This window comes from Nicotiana attenuata, chromosome 9 (assembly GCF_001879085.1).
Source record: "Nicotiana attenuata strain UT chromosome 9, NIATTr2, whole genome shotgun sequence".
Lineage (NCBI taxonomy): Eukaryota > Viridiplantae > Streptophyta > Magnoliopsida > Solanales > Solanaceae > Nicotiana > Nicotiana attenuata.
In genome coordinates, this window is record NC_031997.1 from 38208294 (window position 1) to 38226148 (window position 17855).

General features: G+C 36.6%; 1 protein-coding gene across 1 annotated transcript; it reads right to left on the bottom strand.

Moving 5' to 3' along the window:
• Positions 9943–17200, bottom strand: LOC109232271. The gene is made up of 6 exons (XM_019397972.1): positions 17084–17200; positions 16923–16983; positions 16364–16471; positions 16169–16267; positions 15186–15311; positions 9943–10522 (listed from the first exon to the last, which is right to left on the bottom strand). Exons 1-6 carry the CDS (start codon positions 17111–17113, stop codon positions 10377–10379), a joined length of 570 nt encoding a protein of 189 aa, XP_019253517.1. The 5' UTR covers positions 17114–17200; the 3' UTR covers positions 9943–10376.

The window sequence follows — 17855 nt, forward strand, 5'->3', positions numbered from 1 at the left end:
ATCAGCGACCTCGGTGGCAGAATCTATCCGTTCCATTTTGAAAGCGGGACACGAACTCTCTGAGCATTTTCATATCCTTCTGTTTTACCTTGAAAATTGTCGCAGCTTTCCTGGTCTCGATTGATAGCCCGGCGTTGTGGCTTTCACAAAAGAGTCTGCAATCATAGCAAAACGAGTCAAGTAGAATTAGGAGGTAAGTTGTGGGTACATATCAAATAGCTCCTTGAAGATGTCTCTTCCCGAATTTTTTTCATGCAAGACAGATTTGATATCTATCATCCCCAAACACTTTAATAGAGCATGTATAGGAGGAACACTGTTGCGTTTGGTCGCTTCGGTCAAGATGATGCCTGTTACTTAGAATTCTCGAGCATGCGGAACTTCTTAGGGATTGGTTTTGGGAGCCGCACTAGGTGGAAAAGGGCTTTTGCACCAAACTTCTTGGAGTACTAGGCCCTTTCAATATTGGTCGACGCTCCCGAGATTTGATTCAACCCGGGGAATTTGTAAGGTTTCCCACTTCCTTAATCTTTGCCCTCGATTTTTTTCTCCCCGACTCTATCACGTTTCGCTAGTTCTTTCGAGCATCTTTCATGATTGCCGGGTTGCGTCCGGCGACTCTTTCTCATTCGATTCTTTCTAAGACTGTTTCATGCTTTGTGGACAACTCCCGAGATGGTTCGAGCTCAATCGCTTACTCGGCCGCGCAGCTCTGGTTCTGAGTTGGGCTATCATTCGCATGTCCGAGCCTACAACATTTTGAAGATTACCTCGCAAGTTGATTCACCCATCTTCGCACGCCGTGTGTGCTTTGTGCAGGATGATCGAACATCTCGCGGATCTTGTCACCTCAGGAATCGGTGGCGGGCAAACTTTGCGTTGATGCGCTTAGCATGTGAGCTTACAGTCGGTGCGGGTCTGCAAGGACCCGCCCGAGATTGACTGAGGCACCTCGTTTCCGGGCGAGCTACCGTTGTCCGTTTTACACCATGATGTCGATCATTGTCAACATGTAGGGGTGTCGATTGAGAAGTTTGACATTATTTAGTAGTTAACCTGAATCAGAGACACTTTAAAGAACAAGTGCAAAATAGTGATGCAGTTTATAGGAAAAAAAAATTTATATCAATAACCACTCTTAGCCCCACGTTGGGTGCCAACTTGTTTTACCCTTAAAATCGGATAACAATTAAATTTTAAGTGGTTTAAGGATACGTTGGAATTAACTTTGACACAAAGCGATGCACTCTTGATTGCAATTGGAAATAAAAACAGTTGATAAAATAAATTCAAACCACACACGAATTGAATCAGTTACAGTCTTGGGACCCTTTGAACTGGATGAACTTCGATGTATCAAGGACACATAATAATAAGAGTTTAATGAGAAAATTAATATATTGCTTTGGAATGCGTGTTTAAATTGTTTTTTACCAAGGTGATCAGGCACCCTTTATTATAGTAGGGGAGTCCCTACTTTAGGGTATAATTCTTATAAAAGGTAAAAAATCTCCTGATTAGCTGATTTGCGATTCCTTATTGATACGTGCTGAGATTTTCGCCGTTAATACCCGACTGGGTCACGGATATTTTCGGTCTCTTTGGTTATACTGGCAATGTATCCTCGGAACTCGTTCGGGTCAGGGTCGATTCCGGATCACGGAACAATGTCCTCGAGGACGGACATCTCACCTCGTGTTCTTGCGTTCGATGGGACTCGGGGTCATCACCGGTCTCAATTTGCAAGCTCGAGCATGTCATGTTGTTAGACGAGCCAGATTTTCGACCGTATACAATACACACAAATTATAACAGGACAATAATTTTTTTAGTCATGCCTTCTTACAATTAGGTAAGGATACACTTCTCGCTTAGCTGGCCCTTCTTGACGCAATCATATTATAGTATTAGTCGAGTCGGTGGGAACTTCGGAAACTGAATTTTAGTTAAAATGGAAAAAGAAAGAAAATAGCGTACGGATGCGCTTATACCGTTATCCAATCAAACTAATATGGCTTATGAAACATTTAGTCCCTTCTTCAATTCCTATAATTAATTTTACTTACGGTGACGTTTCCTATTACTAATCTTAGTTGCTGCAGCAAAGATCTTGAGGATCCAAACCATAATTGTAGGCTAATTCGTGCTTAGCGACTAATCTAATGCGCCACTTGCGGCTCATCAATCTCGGATTTAAAGATAAAGCTTATACATGGAGCTCCAGAAGCTTAAACCTACGTACAGCCATATCAATCTAGTATACCTATAACTTGATCATGACAATTTTCAAGCATTTTAAAGGGCAAAAAAAGAACAAATTTTAGTACGGCTTTAACCTTGATCTATGACTACAGTGGCACTTTGGCCACTCAAATTTTTGGTGCAACTTCATTTTTGTTTTTGATATGTGACTAAATCACATTATACTTTCAACTTTAGGCTTTGAATGCTGCTCAGCCATGCAATAATTGTGTTGCCGACTGTTACTCTGATAAGTGCCGAACAATTAGGTACTCTTCTATTAGGCAAAAAGATGTAAAAACTTTTAGGAAATTCAGTCAATCTCATAGAAATTATGTTACTCCTTAATGTTGGAGCTACATATTAATACTGCAATCTGGCTTACTTGTAATCAGCGTGGTAATTCATTCATAATCTATTACTCTAGATTATTATGTTCGTCATACTAATTAAACAGTTTAATAGTCCGAAATCACACGAGGAGAAAAAATAAAAAGCGCCTACCTCTTAATAAATTGACTGCACTAAAGGAGGATTTCCCTTTTAAAATTTTTTTCATTTTATTTGCTCTAGCGGTTCCATTTTCTGAAGTGATAAGATTACCTTTTGGCATCTATCACAGGTACTAAGCTGCAAGAATGGCCCAACTGTACTTTACAAAATGAAGATTTTGGAGTTTCTCAAACAAATGTTGTCAGGTCAGAAGTTTGGATAAAATGGCCAGTTTTTATGATGGCATTATTATTTTATACATCTGTTTTCACTGATCAGGAATCTTAAATAATTTATATAACAAACAGAATACACCAGAGATGTCTTAGATTCGCATACATGAATTCACACACTTCCAAATTATTTTCTAAATGTTACCGTCAGATCAAAGAGATATATATCTAGCACCTATATCAAACTAGTAATAAATTTTAAAAACCATAATAAAATATTTTTTTATTAAATGCTGCTAAAAAGACCCATTTAGGCAATTTAATTAAATTATGGAATAATGAAACACATTGACTTCTTGTCTTAGATACCCATAAGTTAGAGGCCTATACCTTTTCCCACTTTCTCAGGAGACTAAATTTGAATAAACTGACATACGGAAGTACTATTTTGGACAGGATAAACATTGTAGGGCTAAAATTAACTCAACTTTATTCGCAAGACGCAAATTTTCTGCTAAACCTTTAGGTTGTGTACTAGAAATAAATAAGAGTTTAACAGTTTTTTTTTTTTTTTCGTTTTTTTTCCAGATTGTTTACAGTTACGTGAAAATAAAATCTCTTCAAGTGTCTATGAGAGTCATTTTGAACTGGGCACAAATGAATTGATCTTTGATCATAAAATGATATGTTTGAAATTAATGGATAACCCAATAATTCCTGATTATATTAACTATCATAGCAGGGAAGAGGGGGTAAAGTTAAACTTAAAGATTCAGAAAAAACGAAATGAGTAAGCTAATTAAGCATACATTGATTGATTAATATATAGCCTTGCCTCGTTGCTTTCCCTCGCAGTTCTTAATTAGCCCTTCAAAACTGCTTTCTGTTCCACAACTGTCGGCATTGATGGTTTCCTTCATTCTCCTCATTCTATAAATGGAAAAAGAATTTTGGTTATTAGTCAATGCAAGAAATAGTTCAAAACTAAAGTCACATGAAAAAAAGAGAAAACTCTTCATGGCAGGCCATTAAATTAAAACCATCAAAAAGACAGAGAGAAATGGATTAGTTACATAGTTTCTTTATATAATATATGGACATTTTTAATTTATGAAAGACATGAAAATCACCTCTTCCGCAATTAAAAGCTTTCTAAACGAAAGGCTTGTCGGTGGCATTGAAACACTAGCTGTCGAGCACAATTAAGGGCCAAGCTCTCAACAAACTTCTAATATAGAAACAAGCAAGCCGGGGACAAACTTACTTTCTGAATATCATTTACCAGAACTTTTTTCTAGGGTTTCCACTTCAACTTGCTAGGGCAAAAAATTCCAGAGAAAAAAATTAGAGGAAAGAGATAAAGAAAACACTTTTCAAGAAAGAAAATGTTTAAATTAGGTTAGTAATAACTAAAGTAGAGATCAAGTAAAGAATTATGGTGAGAATATTACAGGCATGATAGAAGTGAAGTATGTTGTTGGACCTTTGAGCCAGAGTAAGTAGTAAGTAGTTATGTCATTGATTTCAGCCTTTTCCACTTTGTGTTTCAGTTTCTTGAATATACTTTTACGCATCTCAGAACGTGGGGGTGATGGAGGTTTCATAATCTCATGCCATGAAAACGCGAAAAAATCAATTTAATTCACATCTGGGAGTTAACAATAAAGAGCATTTAGACTTGACAGATCAAAGGACAACTCAAAGTCGTTTTTTGTACTTTATTATACGCTCTATTTTAGATACAGATATGCATTAGGAAAAAGATGTCTATAATGAAAAGATCTAAGTTATTGTTGCCCCTTTACTCTTTTTTAGGTGGAGTAGATATGAAGCAACTAAAAAAGAACTCTAATAGAAAACTTAAAATCAATTCAACTTGCTTGAGTGAAATGAATGCAATAAATGCCATGGTAATATCTCCTTCAACGCGCCAATTTATCGAGTCAAAATTTACTGCTATATGTACATTTTTGCTAAGAAGAAAAAAATTGATGTTGAAGAATGAAGGTCATGAAGGGATAAAATTAACGGGAGTAGTAAATTTCTTTTTCTTGAAAATGGGAAATGAACAGGGTGGGAGAGCACTTAGAATTTCATAAAGTGTGGTTTTAAATTTCTCACTCATATATAATACTAATACTATTGTGTCCACATAAATATATTAAGTTTGAGACTGTAGTGGAATCCATTGAAAAAGGGAAAATGAAGGTGAGCAATGCCGAAAATACAGCATGAGATTATGATTGAACGAAGAAGTTGCAACTTCTCATGCTAAGTACTGGCCGTCTTTTCTGCTCCCTGATACCATCCTCCTCTCTTTTCTTCTTTGTTTGTTCTTTTGTTTTCTCTATCTCCTCTTAGTGCTGCTCTCTTTAAAGAGAGGGAAAGAAAGCTCTCAAATCTAATAATCAGCTCTTTGTTTGCTTCCCACATGCGGCTGGCTTCTATCATGAAGTGCGAGTTTTCGTTATTCACACAAACATTTCAAATTGTCCAATTATTATCCAAATGCCCTTGATAAGAAAATTATACTACTATAACAAAAATAATTCACTCATGTTCCTTTTAAGACAAAATAATTTAAAAAATAAGCAACTAGGAAATATGTAATTGTGGATTAATGGCAATTCACGAGGACATAAAAATGAATATATTTTATGATGGTTAAGAAGTAATATTACTACTTTACTAAAGTTCGGATGGTTAGTAATCAATTGAAACCTACAAAACCAAAATATGATGCCTCCGGTAATGTTGAACTCTTTTGTTCTGGAGGGTAAGTAATCAGCGTTTTTACATTAATTTTTGTTCTTAGATCAAATATTAAGTATCTGTTTTCAGGTTCAAAAAGTCAGGATAATTAATTGTCCAGTCTTCCTTTATCATTTTCTCTCTAAATATCACATGATTCCAATTCTTAATTTTCGTAACGAGGTGACCATCATACATCCCGCTTTGTTATTACATTTGCCAGTAAACATGCTAGCTTTTAAACTGTAACTTTAGAAATCTTCTTTTTTTTTTCCTTCATTGTGATGTCATTAATTAAATATTTCTAGTTAATTAGTCAATGCTGATTAAAAACCAAAAATCAGAGTAAGAACGTTTAATATCAACTAACTTTATACACTAAAAATCTAAAGATGTTTTTCACTCTCATGTCATTTATAATCACTTATTTAGATGTAAGTATTTATAGTGAGTATCTACGGATTTGTTTACCAATAAAAGACTACAAGAATCTTTTAGCGGAGTTTTAAAATAATATTACATTTGTTATATAGTGTCAATATATATACTCTTGAATACAGTAGAAAAGGAGGTGAAAATGATAATAATTGATTGTCTAGTGGAAGTAAAACTTAGAGAAACCACCTAGCAGTGAGATGGAGAGTGGGGTTAGGATATGTAGAATGGTGAAGACATAAAGTATTGGAAGGGTGATAAACCATGCATATTATAGTTATAAAATATGTATGAAAAAGTAATAAAGGGAAAGCATTGAAAAGAAAAAGGGTAGATGTTTATATTTGTTGAATTTTGGATGAATCCAAATAGTTTTCACGGGGAATTTGGAGTTCCCCCTTTTCTCCAGCCGTCACCTTTTGTCTTTCACTCCTCAGTCTCCTCTTTTCCTCTCTTTCTACACGTGGCCTTTCTTCCTCAATCACTAATTTTTTTTCCTTTTTTTTCCAAATAAATATCTGTCTCTCAACTCTTATCATTATTTTAAAATATATATTGAACAATATTGCCTAATGCATGATTAATTTGCTTTACTTTCTAACGTACACACTACAATTAGCAGTATCATGACATCTCGTGATCATATTTGGATACTATATATACACACTTAATTCTGTTTTTTAGTTTCTTTGCCATTGTCAATATTATCTCCCCCCCTCCACCACATTTCAATTCTGATAATTTTTCTCAAATGGAGAACCAAGAAAAATTGATCATCTATATCTAAGAGCTAACGTAACTTTGATATCAACACAATTGTACTATAGGCTCCCACGAAATTCACCAAACAATTACCTCTCTACTCCCTCATATTACCCTAATATGGAACAAACAATCTGAGGTCTTTTGATGCCCTTGTCAATTATCTCCGGTGCAAAGCCAAAAAACCGTCAATAATACCATGTATAACTGACTATGACTTCGTTGAGCCACATAGAGTCAACCAATTGTTCCACGAACTATAAATAGGTGAACAATCGAGCTAAGTAGATCTCACAAAATTCAAAAATAAACTGAAAACATCGAGACAACAGGAATTCAAGAAAACAGGAAACGGCCCATGAACTTCCGTTTTGGATTTACATTAATAAAAGATTTGACTGCCATTCAAATTTTAGCCATTTCATATATATATATATATATATATATATATATATATATATATATATATATATATATATATATATAAGAGAGAGGGAAGAGAAGATATATAGCAGTAGGAGTAGGGGGAGGTAGCTAGTATCCAATAAATCTCCACAGAATGGTGTCACGAGATGTTATCAGTATTGCAAATAGGAACAGTTCATTAATAAGGAAGTTGGCATAAGGTTCTTGCTTCAAAGATTGTCTCCATTCCTCAAGGACAAATGCACGTACCCAACCTCTTCACATGTTCCCCTTTTATCATTACTACAAAACAATTCTCTCCATACATTTCTCCTGCTTCAACCTTGTCTCTTCCTCATTTCTCTGCTTATTTTGTTCCCTCTCTAACCCTTTAGTTAATTATTAGCTAAACTAATAAATAGTGTATATCTCTTATCTTTCCTCCTAGTAATTTTGTCATATCATCACCACTAGCTACCTAAGCGTCATACAAACCATGGCAGTGGCGGAGACACTCTTTACTACGGGGTGTCATTATTTCACACCGTTTCGCAATATGTATGTAAATAATATTGTTGTAAAACAAATATGTATACACGCAATATCCTGACATAGCCTAAAAATAATATCAACTACTCCCTCCGTCCCAATTTATGCGATTGTTTCCGAATTTCAAGAGTCAAACGAGTTAACTTTGATAGTGAATTCTAACATAAAATCTTTAAAAAAATATATTTGAAAACTATGTAAAAAGTACAATAAATCACAATAATTAATATTCAAAATATTTAAAAGACGTGTGAAAAAGTCGCGGTAAAAATAATTCTTTTGACTCACGAAATTCGAATACCGACACATAAGGAGGGAGTAGTAAATATGAATTTGAGACACGAAGTAATATCACGTCTCAAACCCACATCTACTTTACGAAATAAATTGTGACAAAAGGCTAGCATTATATTGCTTGTGCAAAATCATGTGTATACGTCACTGCAAAAAGTGTAGTATAAGGAGAAAAGATTTATCCGTATTTGAAATCTCGGAGAATTTCGTTTAATCACTAAAAGGTTGAAATGTATATGAAGGAGACGTATATCGCTATATCTACTCCTCTCCGCACTAACCAATACGTTAGAAATCGTGTGTCATCCTGTGTCTTATGGACTGCTTGTTGATTTATCTCAAACTCAAAGATGCAACTCTTGGTACCGTTTCGGTATTGACACAGGAATTGCCACAATATGTTGCAATAGTCAGCTTATGTTGAGGACAAGAAACGACCAAGATTAAGAGGATGCCGAGTTTGAACTGATGCCTCTTAAACAGATGTATGAAATGGAAAAATAGTTATCGGATCCTATCAGTCTAATAGATATGAAAAACTGATCTTTTTCTTTTATCTGAAATTTCAAATACAAAAGCTCAAAAACGAAGAAAGAGAACACATAATCTGACGTAATTTACTACAAATTAAGGAAGCCAAAATTAAAGTTATCCCTGAAAATACAAATTGTAGGATTCTCACTTCTCAGGCAAAGCCCTCACGTGAGTTGTGGAGAGTATCACTTCGGGAAAGTACATTCACATGCAAATGTGACAAAAACAAAGCAAATCTGTATTTAAATTGCAAAAGTTGAGTGAATGTACGGGAATGGTGGGGGCCTATTTCTATATACACCACATGACGAAAGAGTCTCTTTGAACTAATGAGCTAAGTTATTAAAAACCTTTTCTCAACATTGAAAATTAATTGAATGCAATTTTTTTTTTTCTTCCAGATAATGCTTCCTCTAGTCTCTCTGCCTTCTAGTATAATACATACTTCAAAAATGTCCCTATTGCTTATAGCCTCTTAATACGTGGACGTGCAGGTATATTCTCCCCGCAAAATCTCTTAATTAGTATAATCTTTGCATCCCATATAAGCCACAAAACTCTATACAGCTATAGGTTTTTTGTACTCTTCTAACAGAATACTATTTTAAGATCATATAGCAAAATAACTATTGGTATCAGAGGAACCATTGGAGTTTCTTACCCAATATTGGATGACACAGGCTGTAGTGTGAGGACCATTGCTTCCTCCCATGTACAAATATGTATGTGTGTGTGTGTGTGTGTGTGTGGGGGGGTTGGGGGGNNNGGGGGGGGGGGGGTTTGTAACTTTTTAAAATTTTGTTTCGTGCATCTCACACAAGACACAAGATTGATCATCTCTTCCAGGAATAATTGGGTCACCATAAGGTCCCCGTTCTTGAAATGAATATCAATCATAATTTCACAAGACACTAGGAATATGTATGTTCCCCACTTCCTACGACATGTAGCCAAATTTACTGAAGGAACAAATTGATCGAGCACCAGATAACATGGTTATAGACAAATACTCATTTGCATTGCTGGACCGTCGAACAAAGAATCCAAAGCATATATGTCCTGTTGATACTTGTCCAGACATCTGAAATCAAATCTAATGGCCCCCATTTGTTTCATGCTCAGTGGTATAGAATTCCGGCAATTTAAATCTAGCTAAGTTCAAGATCACACCATTTTTTTATCATGTGCACAATGACGTTGAAGAGAAAGGCAAACTGTGTAGTCTTGCCAAGTGCATCTTCTAACTTTGATTGTGAAGATGGCTGAGCTTAATTCAGGCCAATTAGGGGCTGGATTAGCTCTTGTATACAATTCGAAATTCAACAATCTATTTAGGAACTAAAAGGTCCAAATGGACATAACTTCTGTGCTTGTCCGTTTTTCGCATGTCATACAACCATGAACATTCACCGGCAAAACAGGATCTTGTGTGCCATGGCAACTTTGCATGGCATCTGAATTATTTTTCTATCCTAATGCCCCTTGAAGAGTTTACAACACTAGCAGAATTCCGCCACTAGCAATGCTTTAGATCCCATTAAACAAGGGACCTTTTACTTCCGAAGGTGGAGGCATAACCATGGCTCTCTAGAAGAGGACATGTAACACGAATTACATGTAACAACCATGAAAGGATTCTCTTAATTTTGTTCAAGGAAATAAAAATTCTTAAAGGTAAGCGATCTAATAAAACATCTATGTAAGACGATATTGCCAAGTTTTAAGAGAATGATAGGAATCTCAAGACCTTATATCATGTGATAAATCTTGAAATCTACTCAACAAATTTGACTTGTATGTCCCGAGTTCAGCATCCTCAGGAGACTCAGGGGTCGACCTGATGATTGATGCCGCTCCAGCTTGATGTAAGACCATAGCAGCCTCATCTGCAGTATAAGAATGAGCACATAATACATCCATTCTAACAGACATACAAGCATAGATCAGAAGTTCCTCAGCAATTGGTCTAAATTAGTCTTAATCTCCGACTAGCTTCATCAGGCAAAATAGCATAAGCTAGCAAGGGCCATATAAATAAAATAAGGCGTCTCCTCACTTTAAAAGTTATATATAAAGAAAAACTGGCCCAAATTGTACGGTGCTCTTTTGCCATAAACACACGTCTAAAAGATCACAAGCACCACAGAGTTTCCTTTTAAAGCTGAGAATTCCTTAACCTGGGGTTGATTTCGTAAGTACCGGCGCCAAGGTTAACCAGGCTTCTACTGCAAACCATGCAATTAAAGTGACCGTGTTTTAAAAGTTTGGTGGTTATAATTAGAGCTTCTAAGCCAGCGCATTTAGAGCTAATTTTTGTTCCGCATTTATTTAGTCTATAGCATGGAAGTATGAATCATTTTGGAAGTGTCCAGAGATTACTCAATCACAGTATTCTTTGGTCTAGCCAATAGGTAGAAGAACTGCCAAGAGGTTCAACCAATAAGCAGATTCCTCTCATTAACATTTCTTTAAAGCATGAAGAATTAGGGTGCTATTCTCTGACAGCTCGATGAATATTGTCTATAGAAGCTCTGTGGTTAGATTCAAGAAGATAGCACCCAACTTGTGATTTGACATAAACAGGAAGTCATCCACGTGTATCCTTCACTCGTGTTATATACAGTTTTATCCAAAAGACAGGAAAATGGAGTGATCAGCTGGTAAAAATCCTGTACTTCTCTGAGTAACTACCAAGATGGGACAATCAATCAACACTTCTCAATGCAGCTTCTTGGTATATATTAAACTCTCTGTTTCACATAGAGGAGACTAGGATTTTCCGTATATAAAAAGTCAACAAATAGTAATGAAATATAGCTCCATGAGATCATCCACGCACAGTATATTGCATTTGCCTTCAAGGAACGCACAAGAAGTTGCACAGCAGCAGCAAGGATACTGAGATTGTGTTTCAGAAATTAATGACAGAAGTAAAATGCAGCTGAAAGAAGGTCAAATTCTCAGAACGTGGAGAACTGTTAGTAGTTTTTGGTTTCCCTGATATCCTAACAGTGCTCCATGTGGAACCGTACGTCCAAATAACACATAAAGTGCATCCACAGAGCAGTGATTCAGCAGCAAAACATGACCAGCAGGACTCGGACAAAGGGAGGAGATCCCGTTTGCAGAATCAAGGGGGAATCCTCATGACTCCAGTTTGGAAGGGATGGTCAGAAGGCTGCGTCCGGCAAGGTCTCCTTTGCTCAACCTCCTCAAACATTGAAAGCAAGGAGGAAGAAAGGGAGTGAGCAGGGACAATGGGTGTTGGTGAAGGAGGGGATTTGAAGCAGGGGAAGCAGGTGGCTGGGCTATTGGGACTTAGTGCTGGCGAACAAAAGGGGGATGGGGACCACTACTGTGCCAAAAGTAAGGGTATGCTGAAAGTAAGGGTAAAGGGGAGCATCAAGGATAAGGATAGGGTACTTATGCAGTAGAAAATCATAGAGGAGGAAGAAGTAGAGTGGGCAGGGGAAAAATCCTTGGCTTTGGGGAGTCATACGGGTCACTAATGCATAGATTAACTACAGCTTTCTTTCAACAATGCTGGAACATAGTAAAGGAGAGGTGATGGAGACTACCAAAGCAATTCCAGGAGCATCCGGAAAGTCCGAAAGGAGCATCCGGAAAGTTCGAAAGGAGCCTCAATGCCTCTTTCCTAGCCATCATACCAATGAATGAGGAAACACAAATTATCAGTGAGTATATTGTTGTTAGTCTAGTACAAAGTTCCATAAGATAGTTAAAAAGGTGCTTGTCAATTAACTAAAGAAGGTTCTACACGAGACAAATAAATTTTGGATTTTGTGCTCATGGAAAATGAATCGGTAGACTCCAGTAGGAAAAAGGGCCACAAGACATCTTATGCTAGATCTGGCAAAGTCATATGAATTGAGACTTCTTGGACCATGTGATACAAATAATAGATTTGGGGAAACTAGAGAAAGTGGATAAGTGAGATTTCCCGTGCTGGTTAACAGCAACGAATGATTTCTTCCAAGCTCCAGCAGCCTACGACGGGGAACCTGCTTTCCTCTACGTTATTTATATTAGTCATGAAGGCATTGAGTAAGATGATGGACACAACTGTAGAAGGACGATAATTAAGGGGATTCCCAACCAAAGCAGAGGGCAGAAAGTACAAAGAAACATAGGTACAAAGAGACAAGTTTTGCTAAGGTTTCAAACAGTATCAAACTTTAAGATCAACAGGACATTGCAAGATCATCCCTGCGTTAGGAATAGGCAACATTGGAGTATTACTAACAACCTATCTTGTCCTACCGCTTGGAGCGTCAAACAAGGGCCCAGCAGTATGGAATCCAGTAAATGAGAGGGTGGAAAAAAGACTAATGGGTGGCAAACAAGCTACTTGCCAAAAGAGAGGGAAAAGGTACTAACTAAGAGCATCTTATCAAGCATCCCAACATACTCTATGTCTCTCATGCATACTCCTGTAGCAGTCGTGGAGAGGATGCAAAGGAGTTTCATGTGGAATAACAAGGACAAAAAGTTCCATCTAGTTTCAAAAGAATGTTACATCTAGTTACATTTCAAAAGAATGTTACATCTAGTCAGTGGGAAGGTGGTCACATCTCCAATCAGTCACTCGCTATGGGAAGAAGGATTTGAAGGTGTTACATACTCCCTCATTTCAAAAAAGAATGAACATATTTGATTGGGCACGGTGTTCAAGAAAGAACAGAAGACTTTTGGAAATTATGATCCAAAACAATTCATAGATATTTGAGTGGCTCTAAATCATTTTATTGAAGGGTACAATGAGAAGTTTAAAGTTCCATTGTTTCCAAACTTAGAAAGGGTCATTCTTTCTTAAACCGACTAAAAATGAAATAGGTTCATTCTTTTTTAAATGGAGGGAGTAGAACATTGGCGGTGAAATGGTTATGGACGTTTGGCAATGAGGAACAAGCACTTTGGACCGTTAAAGGACACTTTGGAGGACAATCATAGTTGACAAGTACGGAACGCAAGGAGGGTGGAGGACACAACATCGCGATACCATATGGATGCGGATTATAAGGGAAGAAAGGAACATAATGGGGGTTGTGGGAGGATTCAATGTACATTAGATTAAAGTGGGACAAGAGAGCAGAATAAGTTTTTTTGGAGCATAAATGGTATGTGGATGAGAATCGGAGTATGTTTTCCACCATGTTCAAGATCTGCCACTCGAAAACGGAAAAAGTAGCATAACTCTTACGACTAAAAGGTAGTCGAATGATATGAGAAATAAGGTTCAGAAGAAATCTACAAGATATGAAGATGAGCGAGTTCCGAATTTTCATGGCCCTACTCTCCAGAAACATTACTCAAACGGAACAGGAAGTTCTGGTTGTGGTCCAAAAAGGCGCTTTCAAAAAGGAGCTTGTTCTGCAGAGAGGAAGCCACATGCTTATCATTTTGGATCCCTTGGCACCAAAGAGGATATGCTTTTCATTTGGCTGGTAGCAAAGAGGCGATTCCATATCAGACAATCTGAGGAAGAAGAGGACAGCTTATATCTACTGGTGTTTCATGTGCGAGAGATTGGGATAGAATGTAGACCACTTGCTGCTACACTGTTAGGCTGTAAGTCAGCTATGGTGGACGACGATTGATGTATTTAGCACAGAGTAGGCAATGCTAGCCAAGGTGACGGACATGATATTTAGAAAAAGAAAAGAAGTAGAGCATAAGATGTGGCTCCTCCAGTGATAATAATGGTCATTTGAAGGGAGAGAAATAGGAGAGTTTTTAAGCAGTGCAAAACAATTTTTTACAGATGAGAGCAAGCATATTGTTCTTTGTTAATTTTTGGAGCACGCATGAAGTTCAAGATAGTATAGATTATTCGGTGCTTTTGTAGAGGATCATATTTTTGTGTACAGTTCTCTACTTTTGTTTGTATACCGAAGCATTTTACCCATACATCAATAAAATCTTCACTTAATACAAAAAAAAAAAAACAAAGTTTGCATCAATAGTGATACTTTTACTCATAAAACAAAATAGTGATCTTGTGATCTTTTAGATCACTCAAACACTTACCCAAATTAAGACCTGGGACCAGTGAATTGTTAGCATAATTAGTCACTTCACATAATAAAGAAGGAGAACTAAGTTTATGTTCAAAGGATAAAGAATGTATTTGCCACATTATCCATTGGCTATTGCTTGGGTTTGCAGATAAGTGCCCTGGGAAGAGAGGCAAATGCTCTCATCTGGGTAGCTAAAGATATCGCTTTAACAAAAGATATCCACTTTGGAGAACCAAGTTAACAGATACTTAAGTTGTGTAAGTAACAATGGTAATAATTTTGTAACGGTTTAAAGCTCACCCAATTGACTTGTGTGTATTATCATTGTAAAGGGAAAGTTTGGATAATCGTCCGATTAAGTCCTGGCTTATACTTAAATTTTTCAAAATGGCGGCTTGAGCATTCCTACAAATACTAGTTTGTTCCCAAATTCAACAAAAAACTAGCTTGAGCATCCATGAGTACACTACAGACAGCATTATGCAAATTGCAGATAAATTTGGAGCCTGACCTGATTTAGATATTGCAAAAAGAGCCTTCAAGGCTTCCTTCCTCGTGCGATCATCTGTAGCAGCCTCTAACATGTTCAAAAGATGTTGAGTTCCACCAATATCAACTATCTTCATCCTTCTTTCATCTAGGAAGCAACAAAGCACAGGGATAGAAGAATCACTTATAAGCATCTCATAAAATCTCAAGTTTGGTCCAAAACAGCTGTAAAATATGCTTCGACTACAAACTTCAAATATTGCACTTTAAGCAAAAATTGTAATCTACACCGCTAGTCGGTTACAAGATATCATGTAGAAATAAAGCAGCACGTAGATCCTCTTAAGTTTTATAATGTATTAGATCTTTAAAGACAAGCAATGCTATTTAAGAAACACAGCTGCCTTCGTCATAGTACCAGGAAAAGGAACAGCAATCAAATACATTACACCGGTTGACTAGGGTACTAAAATCTAAGGTAGCAGAGTAGTGTCGATCTTATTTTGGGACAATGAAAGGAATTTCCTAATTTTTTACAATTAATCAGTAGGGAGTTCCATTAGCTTTAAGTTTCACAGGAAGGTGATGCAGTAAATAAATCACGAAGATTGGGGAAAGCATCCAGATGCAAGGGACTCGACTCCACAGAATTGTTGTCCAGCATATTGATTATTTTCATATAAGAGGATGTTGTGGAGGTCAACAACATCAGTTAAATTTAAATGAGCTTCTAACAACCCAAAAAGGGTGCAACCGTCCTACCTCACATAATAGCTATTTTGCTTTCAGATACCAAGTATAGTTTATCTTTACTACATTTGATCAACCTTAAAGCTTAAAGTTATTGCTCCTTACCATTCTTAAATCAAAGACATATATGCACCAATTACCAAGAACATCAAATTCCTTATAATGGGCACCAGATTGCCAGCATATAATTCAACCCATTAAAGAATTTTGTATGCATAACTGCTCAATTGCCAAAATACAGTGGCACAAGCTTACCATCTATAGCAAAACGAGCTAATCTGGATGCACCCATTCTTTTAAATAAGGGATCCTTGACTTGTAAAAGTGAGACAGACTGCTGCATCAAATTGTCTCCTATGAAAATCAGACATTAATATGCCAAAGAAAAATCAGACAAGGCAAGAAATCATGGTGCAATTGATTCATTCAACCAAAGAAATGAGACCTTACCCATGTATGGGAAAATCTGATACCCAATAACTGTAGCAGTCCCAGCAAAAATTAACTTTAAGAGCCACCCTACTTTTTTTTCAGCTTCTTGTTCTATTGACCGTTCATCTATAAATCAATCAAACTATAAATCTTAAAGCATTCCAGTGGTATGAAACCACGAACTGTAACCATAACCAGACTTTGCATAAAGCTAGAAAAGAACACTGTTTCATGTGTGATCCAATGTACCTATAGAAAGGTTTCGGGCTTCTCATTATGTTTCATTCTGACATCCGCAAAAAGAATAGTCATTTATCTTCTTTGTTTTTGGACAAATTGAAATCCAAAAATTAAACTAAGAACAGCTAGGAAATCACCGCGGAAGTAACAAGATCCCCAATTTTCAGAATAAATCAGTTTTGCTTAGTAACTTTACTTAACTGCTCAACTCATTTCTATACTTGGTGAATAAAAACATACAAAATCTCTAGAAAAAATAACTCATTAAAGAAGTGGCAATATCGAAAGTTTGGGGCATAGCCCTAAAATCCATTCGAAAGTTAAAAATAAATGTTACCAAAGCCGGAAGTAGAAAAATTCCGGGGCTGTAAATTAATAGGCTTTCTCCTCCATAGATACTGCATTAACACCATTACAGAATTCCATCAACAAATAAAAACAATGAACATTGCAAGATAAACAAATGTAAATTGATAAAATTCCAAGTTAAGAACTTACAGGGGTGAGTCGCGCTGCTATTGTGCGCATGCTGTTAGCTGAAGAAATAGTGAATCCCTCCTGGGTTTTGGCTGTATAGCAAAATTCCCAGGACGAAATTATTATAGAGTGGTGGGGACTTGATTAATTAAAGAAAGTGATAACTGTTATAAATATATATTATATTATGGATGCTCATTTAGTAAATATGTTTATCTATTTAGTACTACATTGGAAATACCATGAAGAAGCTTATCATTTCGGTACTCCGTTATGGATAAATATTACCCCGGTAAAAGATTATATATCTGGTACGGTAGCAGCTTACAAGCAACTTACAAGCAGCTTACACAGCAGCTTCCTTTCTTCTATAAATAGAGGAGATTTCAGTTCATTATATACATCAGTTTGAATGTTGAATAATATATCAATTTCTCTCTATACTTATCTTTAGTTTATTTACTTTACAGTCGTTATGTTATGAGCACGAGACTTTGCCATCTCGAGCAAATACTTTAAAAGTATCAGAGGTACGAAATTTCTTTTTCTAAATAATATTAAATCTTTCTAAACTTGAATTTGTAGCCCTGGATATATCGGCCAAAAGCTACATGTCTTGGGTGCTTGATGCTGAAATTCATCTTGATGCGATGGGTCTGGCAGACACCATCAAGGACAAAAATCAGGCATCAAACCAAGATCGTGCCAAAGCAATGATATTCATACGACATCACCTTGATGAGGGCCTGAAAATGGAATATCTTACTGTTGAAGATCCAGTCATACTGTGGAA

What these genes read in the sequence shown, in the direction of transcription:
- LOC109232271 (XM_019397972.1), bottom strand. Translation starts at nt 17,113, where the DNA reads ATGCGCACAATAGCAGCGCGACTCACCCCT. An exon ending in TAGCAGCGCGACTCACCCCT is followed by an intron (nt 16,984 to 17,083) that starts GTAAGTTCTTAA and finishes GTGTTAATGCAG; the next exon opens with TATCTATGGAGGAGAAAGCC. An exon ending in AGCTCGTTTTGCTATAGATG is followed by an intron (nt 15,312 to 16,168) that starts GTAAGCTTGTGC and finishes GTTGCTTCCTAG; the next exon opens with ATGAAAGAAGGATGAAGATA.